Source organism: Mus caroli, chromosome 6 (assembly GCF_900094665.2).
Source record: "Mus caroli chromosome 6, CAROLI_EIJ_v1.1, whole genome shotgun sequence".
NCBI classification, from domain to species: Eukaryota; Metazoa; Chordata; class Mammalia; order Rodentia; family Muridae; genus Mus; species Mus caroli.
In genome coordinates this window covers 137594857-137621920 of record NC_034575.1, presented here as the reverse complement: position 1 = coordinate 137621920, position 27064 = coordinate 137594857, and the positions used below count along the sequence as shown (strand labels likewise).

The 27064-nt window shown below is 39.4% G+C and overlaps 1 protein-coding gene across 5 annotated transcripts in view; it reads right to left on the bottom strand.

The window, feature by feature from the left end:
• Pik3c2g (phosphatidylinositol-4-phosphate 3-kinase catalytic subunit type 2 gamma) overlaps positions 1-27064 on the bottom strand; it is a 332394-nt gene that overhangs the window by 202531 nt on the left and 102799 nt on the right. For 4 of the 5 annotated variants that reach the window (XM_029478871.1, XM_021164809.2, XM_029478870.1 and 1 more), the window contains 4 exons: positions 21866-21988; positions 15602-15733; positions 9118-9232; positions 4432-4562 (listed from right to left, as the gene is read on the bottom strand). In XM_029478871.1, coding sequence (XP_029334731.1) covers positions 4432-4562; positions 9118-9232; positions 15602-15733; positions 21866-21988 — 501 coding nt within the window. Of the gene's footprint in view, positions 1-4431; positions 4563-9117; positions 9233-15601; positions 15734-17674; positions 17746-21865; positions 21989-27064 lie in introns of those variants that run through there. The other variant, XM_029478873.1, reaches the window with a different exon arrangement.

Here is a 27064-nt window from a genome sequence, read left to right as displayed (position 1 = left end):
GTCTATGTCTATGTCTATGTCTATGTCTATGTCTATGTCTATGTCTATGTCTATGTCTATGTCTATGTCTATGTCTATGTCTATGTCTATGTCTGTGTATCTCTTTCTGCCTTCTCTATCTTAACATTCATTCTTAGAAAGCCTTTTAGTCCTAGACTCCACATTTAGAAGATCTGTTGTAACTTAGTGTCTGCCTACGGTTGAGTTCAGGCCTCCCCTACCATTTTTAGTTGTTTTCTGCTCTGTAAGAGTGGCCATTTGCACCAAATTCTCTGTTCTTTAATTGTCTTGGCATCACTAAAACACAAGTTGGCCTTATAACCAGTAGAATATTCTACCCTGAGTTCTGTGGCTTTGCCTATTTTTAAGTCATTGTTGTATTTCTATTAATTTATAAATGTATAGCACATGAAATCAAAGGAAAGGAGTCCCTAACCCATTTTCATAATCCTTTCTACTATTTATATTTACAGAATAACTTTAAAAACTGGATTTGTGAAATTTGATTCTTTTTCCCTTTAGTGTTGCTGCACTGAAATCATTGTTTGCTTTTAAAGCTCTAAAATTATTTAAACTATTAACCCAATGTCGTTTGTATCTACATTTTTCTGATTGTCAATTTTCATTTTATAAGTTGATTACATGCTAGCTAATATCTCAGATATTTTTCTAGTTAACAATCATTGGCTATTAGGAATTCTACACTGCTGAGAGCACCCTCCTATAGCTTTAGTATTGAACGAATCGACATGTTCAGTCAGAGGCTTAATTACTGGCAAAACACTCTGAACCTTTTGAGTTTTGATTGTATGATTTATTAGGTCAGGTTTAGAACAGCACCCAGCTATAGAAACTGTAATGTTAGACCTACTTCTGGTCAGCATCTTTTTTTTTGTTCAGTTATTAAATATCTGCTGTGTCTTATGAGCTTCCTGTTTTTCTCATGATCAAAATTTCTGTTCTTCAGTTTTGCTCAACTTCTACCTCATATCTCCTTGCAGACCATGGAAGACTTCATGGTTATAAATAGAAACTGAAGACCCCAGTGCAGGTGTCCAGGTCCCAGTCTGCCTATCTCCTTTTGTCAACACTGTGTTCTGAAGTTTCTGTCTACCTTATTATCATTAAGCTCTGATCTCTGCCCTTTTCTGTTTAAAATAACCAGACTATACAGTATTCCTTTTTAACATCCTTCATCCTCAGGGTTAGAGAAATTCATTTCTGGAAACACGGTTGTTTCCTGTTTGCTTGTGTTATATTCTGTAAGTCCCCAGCAACCATCTGGTGCCAGGTACACAACATGCTAAGCATCCACGGATTCCAAGATAAATTCTTCTTATATATATTTATCCTTTAGCTTTCCATGTATAGGGAATTATTCTATTGGTCGATATGAAGCTTTTGTTTTCCGTTCTGCTTTTACAAATATCACAGTTACCTTTGCAATGGATCTTGAGTCTGAATTTCCTGACACTGATTATGTGTGGTTAATTTGAAGGGAGGAATAGTTAACTCCCCAAGCAAATAATAAAACATTAAGTGGTTTAAGTCACCAAACTAAATGCTATTTGGAAACTCCACACACTGACTGCTGTGATCCATCTGTTCCCAGTCCAAGTGAGTCTGTTACTGCACATAATTATATTTAAGTGAAGCAGAAGGGAATGCTGCTTCTTTAACGTATACATTAACATAAACAAAATCTGAAGCTGAAAACCAAGTAGGATTCAAATGGGAAAGTTAATTGTTAAAATGTATGTCTTTAAATTAATGAATTTTTTTATATGTATGTCTGTGTGCTCTATGGCATGCATGTGTGTGTGTGCGTATGTGTGTGTGTCTGTGTCTGTGTGTCTCTATGTGTGTCTGTCTGTCTGTCCCTGGAAGCAGAAGAGGATGTTGGATTTCCTGGAGATGGAGGCAAATGCAGTTGTGAGCTCCCTGGCACACAGATGACTCATCTTTATCAGCCGCCCCAACCACCGGGACTCAGGGAACACAGGAGAAAAGGATCCTAAAAGAATGTATCAGTGGAGGACAGAACACCAAGCTGTGACATGCTGCTGTCTGGACACCACAGTGCTGTTGCTGTCCTGAACTCAGCTCCCATGATTACTGCATGAGACCCGTACAAGGTAGAGTTAGACAAATTCTCTACATAAATGAAGGAGCTCCTCTTCATGCACCCTAACTGCGAGTCATTCCTTTTTGAGAGTGCGGCCACTGATATGTTTCCTTTTGGTGCTGTACGCCACGCCCAGGTACACATGGGAACACTAGTCAGACTTGGTGGGGACTGGAAGACGCAACACACCAGTGTGGTTGAGCACAAATGTGAGCATCCAGTATAGCCACGGCAGGTGTTGGGTCCTGTTCTCTAGTTTGAGACCATACCACTATCGGTTTCATTCACTTCAAACTAGTGACAAAATTCCCTCCACAGACTTCCAAGATGGGGCAGTCCCTCTCACAGCCTGAGACTCTGGGTATTCACTTTTCTGAATTGCTCTTTTCTAAACTCACCAAATAATTTTGCATTCTAAACAGTATTATCCATTTAAGTTGACATTCAAATGTCACCTGTTCCAAGGGACCTTTGCTGGACCATCTCACCTCATGAAATCCCCCTCTCTGTTGTTTGTCATGTGTCCTCTTACATCACCATACGCATCACCCTGTCACCATTAGGCTCATTTGCACATTTAATTCTTCTCTCTTCAACTTCTGTCCTGGGTGTGTCATGTTCTCTATTGCTATGCATCCCATCCCATCCACTGTTCCTCTCCTACACTATGTGAAAACAAGCATGCTCTAAGGGCTTGTACTTCCTTCCTAAAGATGGCAGAAGCATCTCATGGTCCTCTTAACACAAAAGTGGTCACTTTCATGCCTTTGTCACCTGCACTGCATAAAGCCTCTCTTACTGCTCTTACTAAATAAAATAATAAAATAAAATAAAACACTTTACATTGGAAAAGTGTGCCACATATAAGGACATCATTCGGGGTGTGATTGGAATGAGAGATTTTAAGTATGAAAAAGGTGGCAATGTTTTGAGATGTTAAACATCTTTAAACAAAAAGGCCAAACCTAGTAAATTATAATTAGACATATTCATTTATATATTAGGAGTTTATGTGTTTAAATTAACCCCAAGTGCATGGTGGATAATTTTACTTTTAATGTTTTGAATTCTAACTTTTCTTTATTTTGAGAATTTAAACCCATATGATAAAACTTGATCATATCAGCCCCTATTTTCACCCTTCAGCCCCCAACACCCCTAAAATGTTTGCTTTGCTTCATATCTCTCTTATATATTATATATATATATAATATATATTTTATGTACTTGTTATATATATTAAATATATCTATTTATATGTGTTTTATATATATTGGGGCACAGCACCAAAAGAAAACATATCAATGATTAACTTAAAGTCTAGCCTTCTCCATCAACTTGTCATGAGTTCTTTGGCTCCTTGGGTGTGCTATTTTCAAATTCTAATCAGTGTCATGAGTATTGAACTGTTAACCTATATTCTCTCCAACATAGCCACTGTTCCCTCCCAAGGTCCACTGAAGACTCCTGCATGGAAAACCACACTAACTTCCTCTCTTCTTTGCTGGTTATTAGTTTTACTGATTCTTTAGCCCATTCCTAAACTTGTATTTAAAAGGACCACACAAAAATTATAACTCCCTCTTTTTAAGTGACATCTTTTTCTTAAAATATGGTACCTCCTGTTATACATATTATCATAGTGTGGTCCTAGCAACGCATGCATATACTGATGCACATACGCACATGCGCACAACTCCAGAGATTCATGCCTATAGCTTATTATGAATGAGCACAGCAGATGAGCTGTGACACAGATATTACCACATAGCAAGCATAAATGCCACTTGTGGTTCCACCAAGTGATTTTTGCTTTATTTAGGACATTGCTGGTAGATCAATATAAGAATTTCTTACTAACAGACAACATTTATTAGAAATGATTTCTTTCTCTTGGCTTAAATAGCTGCCACGATAACTAAAATTCAATTTCCTGTGCTTACTAAAACAGCTTCCAAGAACGTACGGAGCGACGGATGCACGTTTCTCTCTGAGAAGTGATGACGTCTATCTAATAACTAGCTGCCTTTAGAGGCTCAGAATTTAATCATTTCCAACTTCATACTGTTCCTTCATCTAAAGTTAAAGTTGCTAAGACTTATAAAAAGTCCATGTGAATGAGGTAAAATCGCTTCTTTAGTTTTTAAACATTAATTGATGGCCTCAGGAAATTTGAGGGTCACGTGGGCTTGCAGACGCACTCTCAGAAGACATGAGAGCAGTCCAGCATGGGTATTAGACAGGCGAGCGTCCAGCATGGCTGGTTAGAGAGGAACACAGGGTTAATCCCAGGCCTGGTCACTCACAGCAAGGGAGACTTCTTCTGGGAGAGTTTGGCGATGTGTTTTAAACACTCTCTTGGAGGCTCTTCATGGTCAGTTCTGTTCTCTTCAGACTCAGGTTTCAGATACTCCCACCCGGCGTCTGGAAAATCTATCTGCAACAAAGAAGTGATTTCCTGTGTACTAGACATGTATGTAAGTGCATTTACAATTTAATAATGTTTATTTTAGATTTGTAGAGATGAAAGAAAACAACAATTTCTATTTTGTTGTGCTTTTTTATTGGTTGACATACTTTTAAAGGACTCATTGGAGCTTGGCATTGGCCTTCAAAAGCAGTGTTTAATATTTTAGTACCTATCATCTAGAATACTCAGTGGTGTTGTATAAAAATGACAATCTATGAACTTTCCATGAAGCTGAATATGCTTCTCCTCTGTTGTATTTTAAGGTCATGCTCTTTCTGATTCTCCCAAATGAACGGTAGCTGATAACAGTGATGGTAACAAGATGTTTCGGAACCGTGGCGTCCTTGGGACTCTTTGGGGTCAGAAGTTTTTTTCCTTAAGGTTAATAATTTTTTTTCATCCTAAAGAACTCCTTGTGCTCTGCTGAACTGTCCTGTTGGTACCATGGATAAAATTCAGGAACGTTCTAGACTATATGAGTTACAGCTTGAAATACAAGTTTAATATTTTTAGTTTTCTTCTCATTTATATGAAAAAAAATAGGTCATTTCAGTCTATTTAATCCATAATATTTGTTGTAATCATTATTTTGATATAAGATTTGTTCTCATTCGCCAATAATTGCCTCAACATGATAAAATAAACAAGATAATCTAAGACAAAGTAATGTTAGTATTGCCAAGGAGAATCATGAAGCCTTGCTTGATTGTGGTGATTTAGATGAAAGCATATGCAGGCCTCCTCCACCCTGGGGCCACATGGTATTTTGGTTGCTAGGCAACAGGGATGACTCCTGAATCCCAAGTGGTTAATCCCAAGCACATATACAAGCAAGTAACACGAAATGTCTATCTGTATGTGTGTGCTTTTGTAATAATAATAAAGAGAAGGTCATTAATTTGGGGGGGTATGGTAAGAGTTGGAGGGGAAGAGAGAGGGCTGGAAATGATATCAATACAATCTTCATGCACAAAATTCTCTAAAAATAAAATTAACACAATAAAACTAATAAAACAATAACGAAAGAGTAGCTAACTACTAGTACAATTTTATGTCAGTCTGAAGGAAATGGTGGGCAGATTGTAGACTCATGACTGTGAAGGAAGCATGACTGTTAGTACTGTGAAACTTCTCCATCTGAGCCACTATAATACGTGCAGTACACCTGGATCGTAAACACAACATCCTCTTCAGGAAAATGGACGAGACTACAGATTATTGCACTAAACTAAAGCAGTTAGTCTCAGGCAGACAAACATGCTTTCTTTTAGAATGTGGCATGTGATGGCTGGGCTGATGGAGAAAGAGAGGTAGATCTGAGGGGCTTGATGGTCAGCCAGCCTAGTCCATCTGGATAGGGACAGGGAAGTAAGAAACCAAATCTGAAAAATAAGATGGGAGGCTGCTGAGAAACAATGGCCAAGGCTGACCTCTGGCCATTACATGTCTAGGCACACATACATTCCTGCACATATGCACACATCCTGATCGAGTCGAATGGATCACATTCAAGAGCAAGCAAGAAGATGCAGAGACCCAGGAAAGGGCGACCAACAATCTGCTTATCCACTTCCATTCTGAACTTGTATCCAGTTCCCTTCATCTGCTGTTTCTCCTACGTCAAATGTCTCAGGATTGGACAGCAGTTATTTGCCTGAAGAACTCTGTATTCTGTGACTCATCACCCGCTTCCCTTGTGTGGCTGGTGGCTGCACTCTGACATTTACCATTCATATTGTAGGGATAATCAGAACAGAAGAACTGACTGACTAGAGCAGACATTTTTTGAGTGCACAGAGGCAAAACCAGGAAGCTGAAAACTTCATTAGTGTCTTACCAATTTTTGTTATAGAGCTGAGACTATGGTCTGTATCTCCCCCACTCTGCACCCCCCCTCCCAGCCTGATGTCTCTCCCTCATACCCATACTTATTTTCTGACATAACTCTGTTTCTAGGATCTGCTGTTAATTTCCTTACCTGCTACACTCACTCCAGTAAAAACTGTGTGGCAGGCCCAAAAGCTTGGTTTCAGACCCAAGGCAAAAAGTTTGGGTTCAGACCCAAGGAGGCTAAGTTAGATTAGCCTCCACCAGTGTTCCAATATCCTAGGAAATTGTTGAGCCAAACTTGGGCTTTGATTTTAGTAAGAATGCTACTCATTCAGACGAAATGCCTCCAGTGTAGATGGTGAAAGAAATCAGGCATTACAATTTACTGAAAAAGAGCTAGAAATCTCAGGGCGGTCTACAAAGTAAACTTAGAATAACAGTTGAGTCACTCCCATGTGCAGGAATTTACAATGGCCTAGGAATAAGGAAGGTTGTGGTCTAAGAAGGAACTAGAGTAAATACTTAGAACAACAGCTGAGTCACTCCCATACACAGACATTTACAATGGCCTAGGGAGAAGGTGGATTATACAATAGAGTAGAATTGGGACTATTGCAAGGGCATGAAGTCCTTGCCCCTGGCTTCTAAGATTAAGCTGACCTTAGGTGGGGCAGCTTTTGATCCCAGTTGTTAACACTGAATTTTATCCCAGTTGTAAACACTGCCTGGTTCCTGTTAGCTGTTGTGTATGCATTTCTCTGTTTTATGTAGAAAGTCATTTTGCATCGGGTCACCTCAGTGTACCTTGGATGACCTTAATGTGTCACCTAACTTCCTTGTTTTCTCCTGTAATATAAGTCTGATGCTTGCTTTGAGAAATTACATTCAGATCAACACTCTCTTGTGTTTGCATCTGTTTGTCACCCCGCCAAATCCTTGCTCACCTGAATACCGGGACCCTGATTCTCCTGCGGGTTGAAGGGCCAACTGAGTCCAGTCCACAGCACTTACCATCTCAGATCTTGTGAGTGTGGGCTCCTACATGTGAAGGTACTGCCTACACACACTGAAGCTTGAAGATAGCCTGGTATGTTGATTTTCAGGTGCCGTCCACCTGTTTTTTTTGAGACTAGGCCTGCCACTTCCCTGGAATCCACTAAGTTGGCTAGACAGATTGGCTGTTTAGTACCAAGAATCTACTTTTTCCTGTCCCAGCACTTAGACTGCAAGCTTATGCCAAGTCAGCCATTTATTCACATGGGTTCTGGGTAGGAATGTTTGTTCTCGTGCACTTTTAGAAATAGAGTCAGCCCCTAAAATTCAGTCTTGAATCAATTTCTTACTTGAGTATATAGCAGAAAGATTAACAGGGTACTTTGGATTCTTAAATTAGGATCTTTAAAGATATCAGTATTGGTTCTTTAATAACAAGCAATTTAATTTGTCAAAATGATGAGCACTTTAAAATTTGGTAATTCCTACTTCTTATTATGAGAATATGTATTGTGTTTATGGTGGATTTTCTTATTGGGTTGAAATGTCTCTGTGAGTCCTGTTATGTGCTCACTTCTACAGAAACTGAGCATAATATATACCAGCCAGTTGTCACCTAGGCCTGACACACTGAGATCTGCACTGACTTACCTCTTTTTTTGTCATCAAGCTGCTGCTTAAAAGTGTTGCCCACGTGGTTCCTAGAAAACTTTTCTGCCCTAATGTGCAGTCACATTTTTATAGAATTCGTTCCTTTCCAACTCCAACCTATTTTTGTGAATATTTCTAAACTCCATCCCTTATACCTCTTACTTCATACCACCCATGACCTGTAGCTTTGTGAGTGTCATCTCCATTATGATGCCCAGTGGAAGGCAATTTTGTCGACAGAGTACATTTGACAGTATCTGGAGACATTTTTGACGGTCAGGATTGAAGAATGGCTAGAAGTCAGTGATATGGCTAGGCAACCTTTGCACAGGGAAAGGACCACAAAGAAGGACTCAGTCCAAAACGCTGCCGAGGTGGAGAAACTGTGTTCCAGATGTGCTGTCCAGTTTTTGTGGAAGTAGAAAATCTAGAGCACTGCATTTCTACATAATAGCATATCTGTGTTGCTGGTGTCCAGCCAGTACAAGGCACCACAGCCATGAGCAAATGAGGTTCTGCGGGCAGTGTGAGCCAAAGCCTGGTGTGGCTGGGCACTTTGTCATCACCATCATAAATCACAGAGAGTACAGGTATTTTAAGACAAAAAATAAGTTATAAAATGGATTTTGTTCACTATTACTCGCTCATGATCCAGCCATTTAAGACAGGTACAATAGAAGAGATTTTAATGACATGTAACGATGCAAAAGCAGCCGTAAGGTACTAAGCAGTAATATATAACAATGACTGTTTTTAGACAGTAGAAATGATGGACACATTTGAGATGGGTGCTGAAGCAAGACCTCTCTGTTACCCTTCCGGATGATGAAGACATAAATTGAACTGCTATTATATACACAGATTAAAATATTGCATGGAGATTTCTGGGTATAAAAAAAAAAGATAAAGAAGACACCCAGATCTAGGCTGGAAGACATGAACTCCTATAGTGTGTGACCGTGGAAGGAAGTGTTTCTGTAATCGGACAGCACACTGCTTAAAAACCGCATTTGCTGTGAGTGCTTTAATCTCATGGCTGGGCACTTACCTGCAGGGTCAGTGGGGAAGGCTGGCTCCCATCCCATACTCCTGGAGCTATCATTTCGATAGAAGGCTCACTCTGTAACGTCACACTGAACAGCCTAGACCCCAGCACAGACTTCCTGCAAAAGACAACATGCACATACAGACAAGAGTCACTTCAAGGAAAGCTATGAATGTCTGCTCATGCTTATTATGGGAAGGAAAGTAGCAGCAGTTTCTGTGACTTCATTCAGTAGCTAGAAGAGGAATGATACTCCGAAAGTCCAGATGCTGATTGACGGCTGGCTGCTAGCAGGTCACAAGTAACATGTTCTCATGGGCATCACATTTATTTTCATAGGTGATTGATATTACAGTATTGTGTAACAGTAGCATGTGTTAGTGATAGCCGTTAGTGGCGATGACTAGCTAGAATCTCAGATCTGCACTCTGTATTTATGGGTGTCAGAACTCAGCAAGAATGGTGGTAGCTCTTTAGAGATGTTTTTTTTCCTTCCTCCCCATGCAGTAACTAAATTTCTTGGGCATTTAAAGATTCTAAATTTATAGGAAGACAAGATTTAAGTCAGCACAGCATATGGGCTGCAGAATCAAACTGGTTGTAGGACTTCACAAGAGAAATGTTCCTTGACACGTAAATAGAAAGATTATTCGTGATCTGCATCCTTTAAAATCGGTTGTAAATTAGCATAGTAAATGAGAGAGAGAGCAAGGAGGAAATACTGTAACCAAGGAAGAAATGGTGCACGTTTTCAATGGCTGTAGTAACAGCTAAACCCACAGATCTCTGTACAAGAGAAAAGCAAAAACCAAACCAAACCAAAACAAAAACAAAAACAAAAAATGTAAACAGTACCTGTGCAAAAATCAGAATTTTGGCAGCAGATTCCAATGGATACTAAGAATGGTGTTGTGTTTGTTCAATAGACCAAACCGGAAGTGCAGGCCCATAGGATAACACAAGTAAATGGAAAATTAAGATAGAGCATCTTTTCAATACCATCCAATTCAGGGCCTACTAGAGCTGGCAGCGAACCTCAGGTGTGAGATCTCCATAGTAGCTGACATGATCCAACTCACACGGTCTCATCCAGCACCTGGCTAAACTGGAAGATAATAATGAGCTCCGCTATCTGCCAGCGTCTGACAAAACAAAAGGCTACCAGCTTCAGGAGTGAAGGCTGAGGTGTAGAGAGCAGAGCTAGCAGGCCGTGGGGTCTTTTTAATTTTTCCTTTCCTTTCTAACCCTGTGTGCCCTTTCATCTTAGGAAGAGGGTCAGAGTGTGAGAAAGCTTTCTGAGTGACTCAGCATTTTTACCCAAAAGAGCTTGCATACTTGCCCCAGCCACCAGTGCTTCACTGTGAGTAGAGAGGGTTTTGCCCTCATTAATTGCAGGGTGGAAATCATGAAAAGATGACATTTTTACCCCTGCATCTTGGAATGTGCTAGGTTTTTTATTTTACTGGAACATTGTGTCTTGGCCACATCTGAAACCATATATATATATATATATATATATATAATTTTTTTTTTTTACCTCCAACTTGGTTTCTATCAAGAAAGAGTCAAATGTGTCTATTCTTTCTGCCCTTAGATAGATTGCATCTAGAGTCTCCCCAGCTTCTACGTGGTGGTGCAGGATTTAGAATGAAGTCAGAGCTCTTGCCGTGGAAGTGTGGGGTGTGGAGCTTAGGAAGGAGGGGGCAGAGAGTATGACCTGCCAGATGGGCAAGGGAGGTTCATGTTTTACAAACTTTAGGGCCATTCTCTTTTGGAGGTGTTTGTTTTGCTTAGCACCGGGAGCTTATTTTCAGAGACCAGACTGTACTGCAAGCGGGGCATTCATAGACTTTCCCATAAATAAATGTCAGAAGAGGATCAGTATCAGAGAGGAGTAAAAAACAGACCTGAGCGTGTTGGTGGCTTCAGGAGACAGGGCTTTCTCTTGAATTCCACTCACAATAGCAATAAGAATTAGACCTGACTAGTCACTCAGTATGCTATGTTATGTGACATTGATCCATTTGGAAGGAGTTACTTTTTAAAAATGAGTACTGGCCGGGCGGTGGTGGCACACGCCTTTAATCCTAGCACTTGGGAGGCAGAGGCAGGCAGATTTCTGAGTTCAAGGCCAGCCTGGTCTACAGAGTGAGTTCCAGGACAGCCAGGGCTACACAGAGAAACCCTGTCTCGAAAAACCAACCAACCAACCAACCAACCAACCAACCAACCAACCAACCAACCAACCAAACAAACAAACAAACAAAAAAACCCAAAAAAATGAGTACTGAGGGTATGGCTGTAACCTGAATGATGCTCCTTTCTTCTTCCATTTTAAAGTGTGCCAAATCATTCTAGTACAGTGTTATTTAATGTATAAATTGTGTGGCTATATATAAAGCAGTGGTTTTCATTTTACACAATAAAGAAAATTTAGATAGAGACAATAAAATGTACATATTTAGACCAACATAGGTGGGGATCAGCAGTGATTAAAAGGCAGTCACTACTGGGGTGAAGAGATGGCTCAGTGGTTAAGAAACTAGCTGCTGTACCAGAGGATCTGAGTGTGATTCCCAGCATCCACACAGTGTCTCACATCCATCTGTAACTCCAGTTCTAGAGAACTTAGTGCCCCCATCTGGGCTGTATGAGGGTCAGACACCCAAGTGGTACAAAGATATATGTGCGTGCAAAATATCCATAAATAAAAATAAAATTTAGTAAGATACTGTGGTAAAAATATTTATTAGTAAGTTATACATGCACAAACAACATCATCATCATCATCATCAACAACAACAAACCCAAAGAAACAAAAAGCTTACAAAGGCTGTCTACCTGCATCATACTATGTATTAGGATGCCTGGAGCTTGCCTGGAGCATTCAACCTTTGTAAGCTAAGCTCCTGGAATTTCTGGGACAAAAATCAATGTTTTCCAAGAGTTCTCACACAGTGTGGGGGTTCTTGTGGCAGTGAAGGCTGGCTTCAGAAGGGTGGTGTGGAGAGGCTAACTAGGCCTCACCACAGGATTTCAAACTCTCCCTGCATAGCACAACTGCACTATTCATAACGCTTCAAAAAAAATATGTGCTTAGAAACTAGATTCTACTTTTGTACATGGCATTTGAATATCCTTAAGGTCTTTTAAACTTGATTTGTGTCCAATTCTGTGATTAAAAATTTCAACTTCAAATCTGCTTCATCAAAGAAGACAAATGAACTGGATGCTTCTGTCATGCAACTTCCTTAAAACAACAAAATAATGATTATGGAGTTTAGCTATCAAGAGTCTTCGCATCGATTCCCGGCATCTGGGGCCAGAGTATATAGAGGGTTATGTGACTGGGAAGCCAGAAGAACTGTAAGGCCTGCTGTAATAAAATAATTTGAGATCCTGACTGTTAGGTCTAGTGAGGCTCATGCTTGTCTAAAAGGAGCTGTTGGGATGCTGAAGCCGTAGCCTGTGTAGGGTGGTGACACTTTTGCACAAGTTCATGGTTTAGGGTGTGGCATCTCAAAGCAGGAAGTTGAAAACAGAGAAAGGTAAAGTGGGAACTCAGACCAGAATTCTGGCTTTTGTCCTCCTTTTAAGCTGCTAGATGATTGACATCAGACCACCTTTCCACAGAGCTTCCCTCACATCCCCAAGCATAGCAACTGAATGGAAGGCCTTTTATGGGTCAGAAGAAAACAAATGAACTTAAACAGCGCACCTACGGTTTACTATTAAATTCTGAGACAGTTGGGATGATACGGTCAGTATTAACAACCTGGGCAATCCCCCTAAGAAATCAAATTGGTTGGAGATTAAGACATATCTTGGGTCATGTTTGAGAAATTCTGCAAATTATTCTTATTTCCCAAGACTTTAACTCACCCCCAGGAGTCTCCAAAATGCTGTTCCTCTTAGAAAGAACTGCATAAGCATCTTTGGGCAGGATAAGTGGGATCTTGGTTTCTATTATAACGTTCAAGAAAAGTCTATCTTTCAGTTAATGTAGGGATTCTCTATGACGAAGAGACTTCCAAGATGAAAATGCTAAGTAAGAGTTACACTATTTGTCTGTGAACTTGAGATGGGGAAGGAGCCTCTGGACACAGCTGTGCTGAAGAAAACCCCTCCGTGCTGAAGTGGGTCAAGCACTGTGAATGCAGATACAGGCACAATCTTGTCTCCAGAAGAAGGTTGTATGATTTTGTTCACTAAATCTTTCCTTTGGATTTGAGATATTTTTCGTTACCGACCTGAAGGTGAGTGGTTTTGAGGCTTGCGAATGTGAAACCTTATTTTTATTACACTATTTATTCACTAACACAGCCCTCACAGGCATAGCTGAGCTTGATTACTATTGTTCTGTCAAAATCCCACTGTGGAGGCTCCGAAGAGGCAGGCTGCCTACGGGAAGCCATTCTGAGGTCACGTCCACGTTGGAAACAATAACGATATAAGCGGTCATTACAATTGCACACAGCTGGTGAAGGGCAATTCAAACTATAATACAAGATTTAATATCAGATGTTTATGGGCAAGGGTCATCCTGTGCGTGGAAATGAAAGCAAGTTGCTACTTTTTGGTGTTCTGGAAATATCTACACCAAATGAATAGAATAAGAATCTCTGCAAACTGTAGTGAGGAGAAAAATGGAATTTGTAGCTGTGTCTCAACAGCTAAACCTGATGGATGTTAGAACAAGCTTGACTTCTTTTGATTGTTTTTATCCCAGGAGAGTTGGAGGATTTTCTGGTTTTGATGCGGAACATTCTACTGGGTACATATTTCCAAATGTTGAAATAACCATAGAAGTCTAGTTGCCTTCTGATGTCCAATTACTATTGCTTTACATACATTTACTTGGAAAATCATCACTGTGGATCAGCTCCAGATAATGACCTCCCACAGACTCCCACCCGGAAGACCATCGCAGGCAAACAGCTGTAAGTGATGCGTGCTGGCAGGGAGCCAGTGTTTATGCTGGCATCCCCATCTGCAGCAGGCTGGTGAAGAGGACCAAACGCACTGAATGCTCTTTCCAGCTAAGAGCAGAAAATATGACTTTACAAAAAATGCTCCATCTGAAATACTGCAGTCGAAACTGGAAACTCACAAGTTGGAAAGAGACCCATGGGACTGCTCTTAGGGAGAAAGTCATGAATGTTCTTAGCACTCAGGCCAAATGTTCGAAATGTCCGCTAACAGCAGCAGGCATCCCTACTAGATCTAACCTGTGTTTTTAAAATCTGTCTACAAAGATTGATTTTTTTCCATTTTATAAAAAATATTGATTGATTGCCTATTCATATTTTATGGAAGATGACAGACTTTACAGAGATGAATACATTCCCTATCCTTGATATATACTTGGAGATGAACTGATCCAAACCAACAACAGTCATGTACATACACAGAGACAGATATATATGATATAGGACATAGACAAATATACCCATATACATGACAAGTAAATGCATATGTAAATAAAGAAATATGTACATATATACACATACACACAGAGAAACACATATATACAATATACACATACACACAATACACATAGACAGATTCACATACATAGACACACAAGCAGATGAACACACAAGGTCCAGATCAGAAAGAATCAAATGAATTTTTAAAATTTGATCTGGCTTGTTTGATAAAACTTGTTCATAGTGTCTGGTTGTTGGAAATGAAAACTCAAAAATAATGTCTTAAATTTGTCCATAGCACTATGCTTTTCGGAGGCAACATGTGTAGAAACATGTCTTATAATATTATTAGCATAACAACACAAGTTCTAGCTCTTGAAGCTCCTGGATTTTATAATCTGATCTTAAAGCAGGCAGGGCTGTCCATGTTTCAAAAATGCTTTGATGGTTCTGGAAATATCTTCCCTTCAAAGCATAGGCAATCATAAGTTGATTTTATTGTGTTCTAAGCAGGAGTAATTCTCGAAACTTACAGGTTAAACAAAAAGTTGATTTTTTTTTCTAAGGCTGCTAGTTTAGAGGGAATATCTGAACTCACAGTTCTGTGAATCTTTGGGAGTTGCCAAGTGTTCCTTTATGGCAATAATACTAGCAAAATTGTCATGTTTTATAACTTTACTTTAGTCAGAATTTTATGACTCTTTTTTTCTAAACAACAATATGTTCATTTTGAAAGACTAATTTCAGAGAAGTTGGCTGTTTAACAAAGACAAAGGTCATTGAGACTGGGCTTGCCAACCATTCTGACAGCCCCAAAGCATACCTTAACACCTCTCCATTGTAAATGACCTGGGTTGAGCGCGGGTCTGCTTCTAAAGCCAGTTCTCCATTTTGACTCTTCTGTTCTGATTTCAGTACTCATGACTTATATTGAGCTACCTCATTTTCGTATAAAATATCCTCTTGATTTTCTCATTATGCTATAACCCGAGGAACACTCCGTTCCCGGAAGGTTGAATTGGAACAGGAGCTCCGTTAATCCTGGAGGATGTACTTACTGTCTTGGAAACAGTGGAAGGCAGGTCCAGCCCAGCAGATTTGTGCTGTGGGTGGCAGAGTCAATCCCGAACAGTTTTATAACGAGCATGGATTCTCTTGGAAGTGACTTTATCTCAAGAGGAAAATTGATTCTGAAAAGCAAAGAAAGTATCCAATGTTAACCATGATTTTTCAAATATTCTCTTTTAATTACTTAAGAAAAAAATATTTGAGTATTTGAATGGAGATGTCCCCTTGAAAATTTTAATGGCAGATACAAGGTCATATACTCAATGGAAGAATTTTACTTGTTGTAATGTTGACAGGTAAAGTGATTTAACAATAGAATAACCTGACTCGTGCATTATTGTAAACACATAGGAAAGATTGGTTAAGTTCACTGTAGGTAGTAGATAACTACAAATGGATCTTGCTTGTTTACATTGTGTGTGGGGTTGGTGAGTGCGGCATGACTTGTATGTGAAGTTAGGGGGCAACTTGCTGGACTCCTCTCCTATCATGTGGGTTTGAGTTGATCAAACTCAAGTCATCAGAACTGGCAGAAAGCCCTCTTAACTGCTGAGCCATTTTGCCAGCCCAAGAAATGCATCTTAAAGAATCTTTCAGGCTGGGCTGAGAAGTGACAGAGTTTCAGAAAACCATTCCAAGAAGGGAAAGGCACATAACGCCCAGTGTGGGAAATCAAAGAGGACTCTTGGAAATAGAACGTTCTCTCTTAGAGGAGAAGAGAGGCTCATTAAGGCTCAGGAAGCTGATGGAGCTTAAGAAACTCAGGGAGGTTTAAGTCCAAGAAAAAGTCATGAGAGTCCCAAAGGTCCCTCTGCAAGGTCACAAGCCACAAACAGTTGCTGAGAGAAGATGCTCGCTGCCCAGAAGAGCTAGCTGCTTCTGGAGCTGAGAGCTCAAGAGATGCAGTATTCTTTCTCTTTGCTTTTGTTGCCAGTTGTCAGTGCTGGAGTGGGCTTTACAGTAGCCCCCTGTTGCATTACCTATGCTCCTATAACTAGCAGAATAAGCCGATTAGCTCACCAACTAGATTTCTGTAGAGTTGTGTTTTGGTATGACATCAGTTACATATCTGGATGAGCACATGTCTGTGAAATCTCTCCAGGAAACATCATGCAACAGGTAGACTAGGAAGTATGTGAGGAAAAGGAGTAGTTCTGCCTGGGAGATGGTACATCACTCGCAGTGCCTGCTGTAAAAGATGAAGTCAAGCTGAAAGAAGCAGAGGATGGCACAATAAAAAGAACACGTGCTCCTTTTTTTGAGAACGTTGAGTACCAATCTTAGAAATTTAAAGTGTCCATCCAATGGCAAAAGAGAACTCTCTAAGAAAAAGATGAAAGTATAATTATTAATGAATTTAAATTTGGAGTAGGCTGGGACCTAGAAGTCTGAGAGATGATCAAAAAGGCACACACATGAATTCCTCCTGGATGTGTTGCAGGTGGGATGCTCTGAGCTCAGATCCTGGATGGCACTGGGTTTAGGGGAAGGAATGAGGTTAAACATGGTTGAAACACCATTCATCTGGCAAAGAGTGTATTGGAGAGCTGGATAGAGGAGGGTGGTCTGTTGAGATGGCAGGCTCTGAAGAATTGTGTACCCCTGTTCAGAGAGAGTAGAGATTTTTCTTTAGCATCCTTTAGACAGAATGGGGAGAGTAGTGGTATACTATGGGGAAATAGGCCCGAGATTCACAGACACCACCCAGTTATATTTAATTACAGCACATGTGTGTAAAGAAGCTCCTACAGGTGAGAATAGAGTAACTCATAGGAATGGATCCAGATGAGGTATCTAAGAGGTACGATGAATGAACCAGATTTAACAGAAAGCCTAAGAGTAGAGAAGGATAGTGGGAAATTGATGGTGAGCTGTAGTTTCTACTCTGTAATATAGTAGATCATGTGACTGATAGGAAACAGGGAAGAAGAATCTGGAATTGAAGAAATGTAATGTAATGTTAGTGTGTGATGTCATACAGTAAGTTACTAACAACTGTCAGATGTTAGTGAATAAGCTCTGTGTAGGAAGGATGAATCCCCCTTTGGGATATGAAAGTTTACCTGTTGAAAAGCTGGCTCTGATGGTTATCAACATGTAATTCGAGTGAAAATTCAGGGGATCATAATGGAAAGAAAGACAACAGTGATGGAAATCTATTTTTAAAGACAGGGGAAATTCACATTTATTAAAACATTGCATATTTTGGTGTCTAAGTATTTTTCACTTATATTATTTCATAGTTTTCACATTCACTCAGATTTTTCTGGGCTTAAAAGAATCTCTGAAATGACATAAAATGACGATAATGCAGAAGGTACAGTAATTTCTTGAATGCTCCTTTATCTATAATTGACTCTATATTGCATTTCCATTTTTCTGTTCTGTGATGGGAACAATAATCTTACTCCATTTTGCACATAACCTACAAGGTCACCCCTTTTTAAAAAAAAAAAAAAAGAAGATCTGGCTCTTTCCTATGTGCCTTGAGCTTTTCACATTAAGAATGATAAAAACAGAGACATTATAGTGGATGGTTGCCGCCAATCTCCATTCGTTCACTTTCATAAAAATCAATTCTAGGAAAGAGTCCATGCATTTTAAACGGAGCTCTGTCCATCTTCTGAATATATATGGACTCATACTCACTGGAGAATTGTTTCTGTTTTTAAACTTCTCCATGACTACTTAAAAACAAAAGAATGAACATTTGAGTGGAAAAAAAGACTATAAAATAATCCAGTAGGGGCCAAAGCCTTGACTCAGTAGTGAGGAGCACTTGTTATTCTTCCAGAGGATCAGAGCTCAATCTCCAGCAACCATACCAGGTAACTCACAAGTACCTGCACCTCTAGCTCTAGGGATCTGATCTCTTCCTCTGCCTTCGTGGGCACCTTCACACACATGGCATTGTCTCATCCAAAACCACACATGCATACATACATACATACATATATACAGACATATATGCATAGAGGTAAAACTAAATGATTTAGAAAGTAAAAATGAGTAATTGTTATTTTTTCATCTACATAAGATACTTTTTTCTTAAAAGCAGAGTCAATTTGGTGCTTAACATTAAAGGCTAGCAATGAGGTATAATTTTAATTCCAATGCAACAAATGCCAATAAAATATATGAAACTGTTACAAGCATCTAGCAAAATGGAATATAAATGGGTTTAGCAGAAGTAAAATAAAAACCGATTCTAGGTTGCAAAGCCCAACTCTCCAGGAAGAATTCAAGGATTTTTCATAGAAAAGTAACATGAGCAGTTTTAAGAAAATGGACTCATATCAATGTTGTTTTAAAATATTAATACGCTCTTCTTTTTTTTTTTAACAAAACTACCTTTACAATTGAATTTTTCTCTCTTGAGGTGAAAGCCAATTTGATTTTTGGAAATAATCACAGATAATTTTTAGTTGAGTTAAAATAATAATTTTAGTAATTATGATAGTTAATAGCATTGTAAAAAAGTCCTTGGTTATACAAAAATCACCAATTAACTAACAACCCTTACTGGACTTTTATTCTGCATTATGCTTCTTCAGAAGATAAATCTGTATCATTAGAATATGTAGACAGATATACAAACTAATACGTCCAGTTAATACATTTGAAAGAAGTCCAGAGTTGAGAAACAGCAGTAAAAGAAAAAGTTGAGGCAGAAAAGGCTCACTCATCGAGAAGGACGTTATAGGGTGTTTGTAGGTGGGTGGAGGAAAGTTGTGTGTTTCTGACCCAAAAGAACCTCTAGCAAAGTGTGATCTCCACTCATGGTATGGTGATTAGAAAAGACTGAGAACATGGCAAGGTGGAGAGGCAGGGGTGGGGTTGGTGCTAAAAGTGAAGGCACAGAGGTGTGCCGCGCCAGGGCAGAGAGCCAGTGCTCTTCACTAAATGATTCAGACTTCTGTCTAAATGAAGTGGAAACTCACTGAAGGATTTTACAGATAGAACTGATACCGTATTTTAAAATTGGTCAGGTAACGGAAATTGCATCTTTGGTAGAAGGAACGAAGAACCTTAAAAGAACAAGGGGGCCTGGTGAATGGACAAGTCATAGAGTGATTTGAATTTGTGGGAGTGGGAAGGGTCCTGTTGTGTGTGGGAACGGAAGGTGGCACACCCAGTCTCAGGACACGGTCGCCATTGACTGTGTCAGCACTAGGGTCAGACAGGCATAATAGACACAGTACCATCACATTAGGACAAGGGTTCTCAACCTGTGGGTCACAATCCCTTTGGGAATCTGTAGTGACATTTTGGGAATTTTTGTTTCATTAGAAAGCATAGAAATATAAGAATGTTTTGTGTTTTAACCGGGGCTGACTTCACAGCAGCTGACTATGATTTGCCTCATGCTCTAGCAGGGATGTGATTTTGCCAGCGATGGATAGTTTCTGTGATTGTGTGACATTTGGAATTCTAGGGACTTTTCAGAGGATATATAAATGCCAGGGCCCTGGGAGGTGGGGTGGGTGGTTGTTTTTAATTGATGTTGGTGGTCATAGTTGTTTGTGGTTGGTCTTCGTCGAGGTTTGTTAAGTAGTCATGTATAAAGAAGAAACAACAAAAGAAATTACATATCCTGATAGTGATGGTCAAACTTGCCCCTAATCAGCAGGAAGTAGTCTAACAATAATGTTGCCCCCTTTCTGACCTTTGATTTTATTCAGTGATCTCTGTTGTTTCCTCTCTATCCCTTTTCTCTCCTATCCAGTGTTAGGAACTTGAATGAGTGGAAGAGAAAAGGTACAGAAGGGTGCAAGAAAGAAGAAACCACTTAGGCAGCAGAAATCAACTTACAGGGGTCAAACGAACATTTCACGGGGTTTTCCTAATACCATTGGAAATGTCAGATATTTATGTTACAAATTACTACAGTAGCAAAATTACAGTTACGAATGGCAGTGAAAATTATTTTGTAATGGGAATCCCCACAACATGAATAATGGTATTGAAGGATCCCAGCATTAGGAAGGTTAAGAACCACGACTTTAACACATCTTGTGGCTCCTAGACGCTCTCACGTATGATTTTCCATGATAAACACTGAGAACCAAACTGTCTTCCAAAGCTAGGCCTTATGAGAGCTCTGGGAGACAATGAGCTGGCATATCCTTCCACTTGGCAGGTAGAGAATACAGATCTCAGAGAAGCATTACAGACCACATAGAAATTGTATAGCATCAGGAGCAGAAAAAGAAGCTTCAAGAATGTTACGAATGCCACGGATGGGATGGTAACCCCAAGAGTTTAAGTTAAGAAGAGGACTTGTGTTGGGGGAAGTAAGGGAAGAGGTACAGGGGAGTGGAGTCAAGCAGCTAAGGGGCTGGAGAGATGACTCCACAGCTATGAACTCTGGCTGCTTTTGCAAAGATCTGGGCTTCACAACCATCTGAGAGGATCCAGTGCCCTCTCGGAGCTCCCATGAGCACTGTACACAAATGGTACACACACATAAAGTCAACCACATATAGACACAGAGTAAAAATATATGAATCCCTTAATAATAATGATAATAATAATAATAATAAAGAACTTGGGCTTTAGTAAATGACCACTAGAGGACGAAACTGGAGCCTCTCTCTTTAATGAGCAATACATTCTAGGTACTTATTCCCACTCCCATTGATTATTTAAATAAATATGCAAGTGGTTTCTGTGTGAAAAGAGAGACTACATATTATCAGGTGATTTAATTTTTCTTAATCTGAAGCCAACTTGGTTAAAGTTCAGGATGCTCCTGGTCTCCAGAGTGTGAGTGAACAATAGTGCCTCTTGCATTTATGATTTTCCCTGCTCCTCAATTCAGTCATATGAATGAGACAGTTATTTAGAATTTTCAATGGACTTTAAATCTGCTGAAGGAACAGGCTGTTATCTACTGCTCCTCTGTACTTATCACACCACTGAATCAGTTAACTGGTTCCCAAACACTCCTCCTCCTCCTTCTCCTCCTCGTCATCCTCCTGGTCATCTTAGTCCTTTTCCCCCTCCTCTCTTCCTTCTTGTCCTCCCCACCTCCTCCTCCTTCTCCTCTTTCTCCTCCTCCTCCCTTTTCTCCCTCTTTTCTTCCCTCTTTCCCCTCCCCGTCTATATGTGTGTCTGTCTGTGTGTCTCTATGTCTCTGTTACTGTCTCTTTTACACGAACACACACACACACACACCACGATCTGTTTAAAACTGAACAAGGGTCATCTTTTCTTAGGTTTGTCAGTATAGCCAGAATAGAGGTTAAACTTACATTTCATTCCAGTTGACCAAAAGGGAGAATGACTTTGTGACTGGCAGGGGTCTGCAGCTTTTCACTTGGCACAGCTTCTTCCCAGCATATGTGAGCCAGCAGGAAAACGAAAATGCTTTGTAGCTGAAAAGAAACATTGATCCAATAAGCTCAGCGCATGAAAGAAGTTAGCTTCCTAAAAGGGGTCAATTATTGTTATTGTCCAAGTCGAACAACAAAAATATATTTGTTTGTGCAAAATGTGCTTTAAAAGTCGCTATGAAAATTTATGTTGGGTATGTCAGGAAGACTGCAGACAGGCAACCCCATAACTTTCCTATGTCTGTTGAGACACCAGTTCAACAACGCAATGACCTCTGGGAAATCCAGAAACCTGGATTGTAAGGGCTCTGTTCACAGATGACGAGAGCAGTTACATCAGAGCAACCATGGATAGTCACAAGGTTCAGCCTCAACCCTTCCTCACCTGCAACTTGTTTGTATGTGTGCATGTGTGTACACCTGTATGTGTGTGTGTGTGAGTGTGTGAGTGTGTGAGTGTGTGAGTGTGTGAGTGTGTGTGTGTGTGTGTGTGTGTGTGTGTGTGTGTGTGTGCAGTAGGCAAGGGTGTCTCATAACATCTGGATACCCCTCAAGAGGGATGGAGAAGTGAATTGGATCTCAGGAGAAGCAGACACAAGACTGAAGTTATTCTCCTGTTCATTCAAATGCTGATGGGAGAAGGTAGAGAGAGAGACTCTGTCAGGGCCTCTGAGAACAAAGAACAACATCAATTCTTGCATTTTTTTGTGGTGCTCCTTGCCCATGCTTTTTGAGACATTGTCTCTCCATAGTCTTCTGTAGTCTGATGTGGTCTTCTAGTCTCATATGCCCAACTTTTGGACTACAGGCACCAACCACGATAGAAACTTTTTTAAAAAAATAATTATTTCCATAAGTGAACATTTACAGTACAAAATAATGGTTTCTTTGTGCTATGTTCATGCATGTATATAATAAAATGTTTATTTTAGCTGCATTCAGTATCCCACTACCTCTCTCCATCCACCCTTCCTTTCCTTTGATCTTCTTTCATAATAACCTCCCTTTTATGATTCTGTGCACCAATTTTTCTTTTAGATTCTACATTTGATACTAAACATATGATGTTTATCCTTCTAAGTCTGGACTGTTTTGCTTAACCTGATCTCCAGCTTCATCCTTCTTCCTTGCAAAGGATATGATTTCATCCTTATTCCTGGTACAGTGATGCTCTACTGTGTTGAAATAGAATATCTTGTCTATGTTTACATAGTTGGAAGTTTATCTGATTCCATAACTTGGCTGTGGTGGGCAGAGATACCTTCAACAGGGATATGTGTATGTCCGCATAGTAGGTTCTTTGGGGGCTAGTAGAGCTTCACAGTAGAACATTTGTGCTTCTTTGAGAAATCTCTGAAGTGAGTCTGCGCTAGCCTGCATTCACATCCACAGTGCACAAAGATGGCCTTTCACCATATCCCTCCTGTGGCTGTTGCTATCGATTCCCTTGGTGGCAGCTCTGACTGGGGTGACACAGAATCTCAGTACCTTTGATGTGCATTTCCTTGAGGTGAAGGCTGGAGACACTCAGCACTTTGTGCATTTCTCTTTTTCTGTTCTTGTATGCACTTCAAGATTTTCATTTTTGTTACTTTGAAGAATGCCTTTGAGATTCAGGAGGGGACTCCATGGACTTTATAGACAGCTTTTGGAAATATGGCCAATTTCCTTCAAAACTAGCCCAGCTCGACTGCTGACTTAGGAGAGCCTTTCTGTCTTCTATGGCCCTCTTCATTGTCTTCCTCAGTGTCTATGATTTTGTATGGAGAGCTCTTTCACACATTTTCTTAGGTTGTTAGGTTGTTGCAGGAATTAGACAGGTTTTGTTTGGTTTGTTTCTTATTATTTTTCTCTACTATTTCTGTCGAAGTGAGGTTAGGAATGACATGTAGTGAAACATCGTACTTACTTACTGAGTTTTTGTTTTTGTTTGTTTATGGTCAGATCTAAGCTTTCATTACTATCCTTTAAACATGACCTCCTATTTATGCAAACAGATAATTTGGCTCACTTTCCTAATTGAATTCCTTTCTTTGTTGTTGGTTTTTGTTTTTTGTTTTTGCATTATTTCTCTGGCTATGATCCCAAACATTTTTTTTTCTTTTTTTTCTTTTTTTTTTTTTGAGACAGGGTTTCTCTGTGCAGCCCTGTCTGTCCTGGAACTCACTCTGTAGACCAGGCTGGGCTCGAACTCAGAAATCCACCTGCCTCTGCCTCCCAAGTGCTGGTATTAAAGGCGTGTGCCACCACCCCATCATTCTTAAGTGCTAAGAGTATATACCTTTACTTCATTCTTGATTTTGGAGGAAATATTTTTTAGATTTTTCCCATTTAGAATGAGGTTGGCAATAGGTCTTTTGTATATAGTATTTATTAAGTTAAGGCATGACAATTCTTATCTTCCTTGGAGCTTGTTTTTTTTTTTTAAATTAAAGGTTATTATTTTTTTTAAATTGGGTTTTTCTTCATCAGTTAAGATGATCATGTGATTTTGGTCCCTAACCCAATTTACATACTTTAATACCTTTTTCTAGATGTCTTTGTTGAAACAACTTTGATCCCTGGAATGAAACCACCTTGCCCATGTAACAGATCTTTGAAATATGTCATTGACTTCAAATTGTAAGTATGTTTCTATTTATGCAGCTAAAGTCAGATGGTACACAGTCTCCATTCAGTTACATCTATTAGGATACAAAGTAACCGACACTTTATGCCTGCTTTGCTGTAGTAGAGCATCCTCACCTCCTCTCATTCATCTTAATGCCCTTCTTCCCTTGTGTGTTTTTCTTTCACCATTCCTCTGTATCCTTTCATGACCAGGGCATCCACTGCCCTCCACCTCAGTTCCTGAAAAGCCCTTTCCCCCTTGCATGAACCTTTCTAGTTTTTAAAGTACTATCCCTACTAGCTCCCATTCAAACACACACATATTTATGCAGGGGAGAGACATTGACCTATATTGATCTAACTTCGTTTTAGCAGCTCCATTTGTTGAATATCCTTCTTTCCTTCCTTGTTCCTTCCTTCTCTCCTTTCTTCATTTCTCCCTTCCTTCCTTCCTCCTCCTCCTTTCTCTCTGTGCAGCTCACTATCTCTCTCTGTCTCCCCCTCTCACCAATATGAGACATTTTATATGTCATTTTTCACAAAAATATATGACATTTTTGACAAAAATTAGATGTCCACATGAGTGTAGGATTGTTTGTGCATTTGTTGTTCTTCCGCATCGTTGACATGTCTTCTTTGTGCCTGAGACATGTTGTCTTTGCCACTTACAACCCTGTTGTCTAAGGTCATGTTTCATGAAATTGATGGCACTGTTCTTTCCGCTTAGTACTGTTATGGCTTCCCTTTGTATTATCATGTGAAATTTAGGGCATTTCTTTCTAGTTCTGTGAAGAATGACATTAGAATTCTGAAAAAAATTGCACCAAACCTAAAGATTATTTTTGGTATTGATAATTTTCACAATGTTGACTCTGTCAATCTAGAAGCACAGAATTTCTTTCTATCTAGTGTCTTATTCATTTTTAAACAATATATTTTAATTTTTCACCTCATTAACCAGGGTTTATTTCTAGTTGCTTTTTGAAGCTTCTTTGGGTATGATATTTTTTTCCTATTTTTCTCAGCAAATTCATCACTGCTATGTATAAAAGGTCCTGATTTTTGGAATTTAACCCCTAAGTTTACAGAACATGTTATGTTTATTAGGTTTTAAACGTTTTCTGATTCAATCCATAGAGTATTTTATGTATAAAACCATGACACACATTATTTTCAAGTAGGGATAGTTTTCCTTTCCCATTTTTAATCTTGTTTTATATCCTTGCTTTTTATATTTTTCGCTAAGACTCCAAACAGTTTATTAAAGAAAAGTAGAGAGACTAGGCACCCTTATTTTGATTGCAGTTTTTTTTCCCATTTATCACAATGTTACTTTAAACTTGTAGCTAGCCTTTATTATTTGAGATATGTTTTAATCTATTCATAGGTTCTTCAGGACTTTTATCACAAAGGCATGTTGTTCTTTGTCATATGCCTTTTCTACCTAGGTCAAGATGGTAAGGAGATTTCTTCCATTAAGTCTCTTTTATCATGAATTTGTTAAATTTTGACCTTGATCCATCAAAGTGATCTTGAATTCTCTTTGCTGGTTATTTGTTGAAAAAAAATTTTTCCATTTTAGTTCAACAGTAAAATTGATTTGGAGTTTTGGTTTTTCATTGTGTGTTTATGTCACACATGTTCCTGGGTAGTCCTGACTGCACTTGAGTCCCCTCCCTTTTTCTTCTATGGAGCAATTATAGAAGGGTCAGCACTCAGTCTTTCTTTAATATGTGCTTGCATTCATCAGTGAATCTCTCTGTTTTAGAACTTTAATTTATTAAGAGGCTTCTTATTGCTTCCATTGCATTGCTTGTCACGGGGTCTGTAGAAATTGCTTATATTCTCTGGCTTTAGTTTTGGAAAGTCATATATATTTAGAAATGTGTATGATTCTTCCACGTTTTCCAATGTTTGGGATATAAATTTTCAAAGTATTTCCTCATGATCTTCTGAGTTTCAATGAGGTTTACTCAAACAAAAAGTTCCTTTTCATCTCCAACTAATTATTAATTAATTATTTTTCTTTTGGTTTGGCTGGGGATTTGTCACTAGTGTTAATCTTTTCAAAGAGCCAGCATGCATAATTCTATGTGTTATTCTTTTAGTTTCTATTTCTTTAATTCCTGCCCTAGTCGTTATTATTTTGCTGCTGTCTGTTGCAGTTTGAGTACTAGCTCTTTACTGCCTTTGTGGAATGGATTTGGAAGAGTTCCTTTTCTTTGTACTTTATCAACTAGCCGGAGGAGCTCTGGTGTTGGTTTTTATTTGAAGGTTGAACATAATTCTGCAGTGAATCGGAAAGACAAGGGTTTGAATTGGCCCTAATTCACTTCTGTATTTTTCTTCCAAACCGAGCAGTGGATGAATGGGAAAACCTCCCAACCCTCAGATCCTTCCTGGGAGGGAACATTCCTTGGTTCACAAAAGTTACAAGCTATTCAAATCACACACACACACACACACACACACACACACACACACACACACTCACACACACACACACAC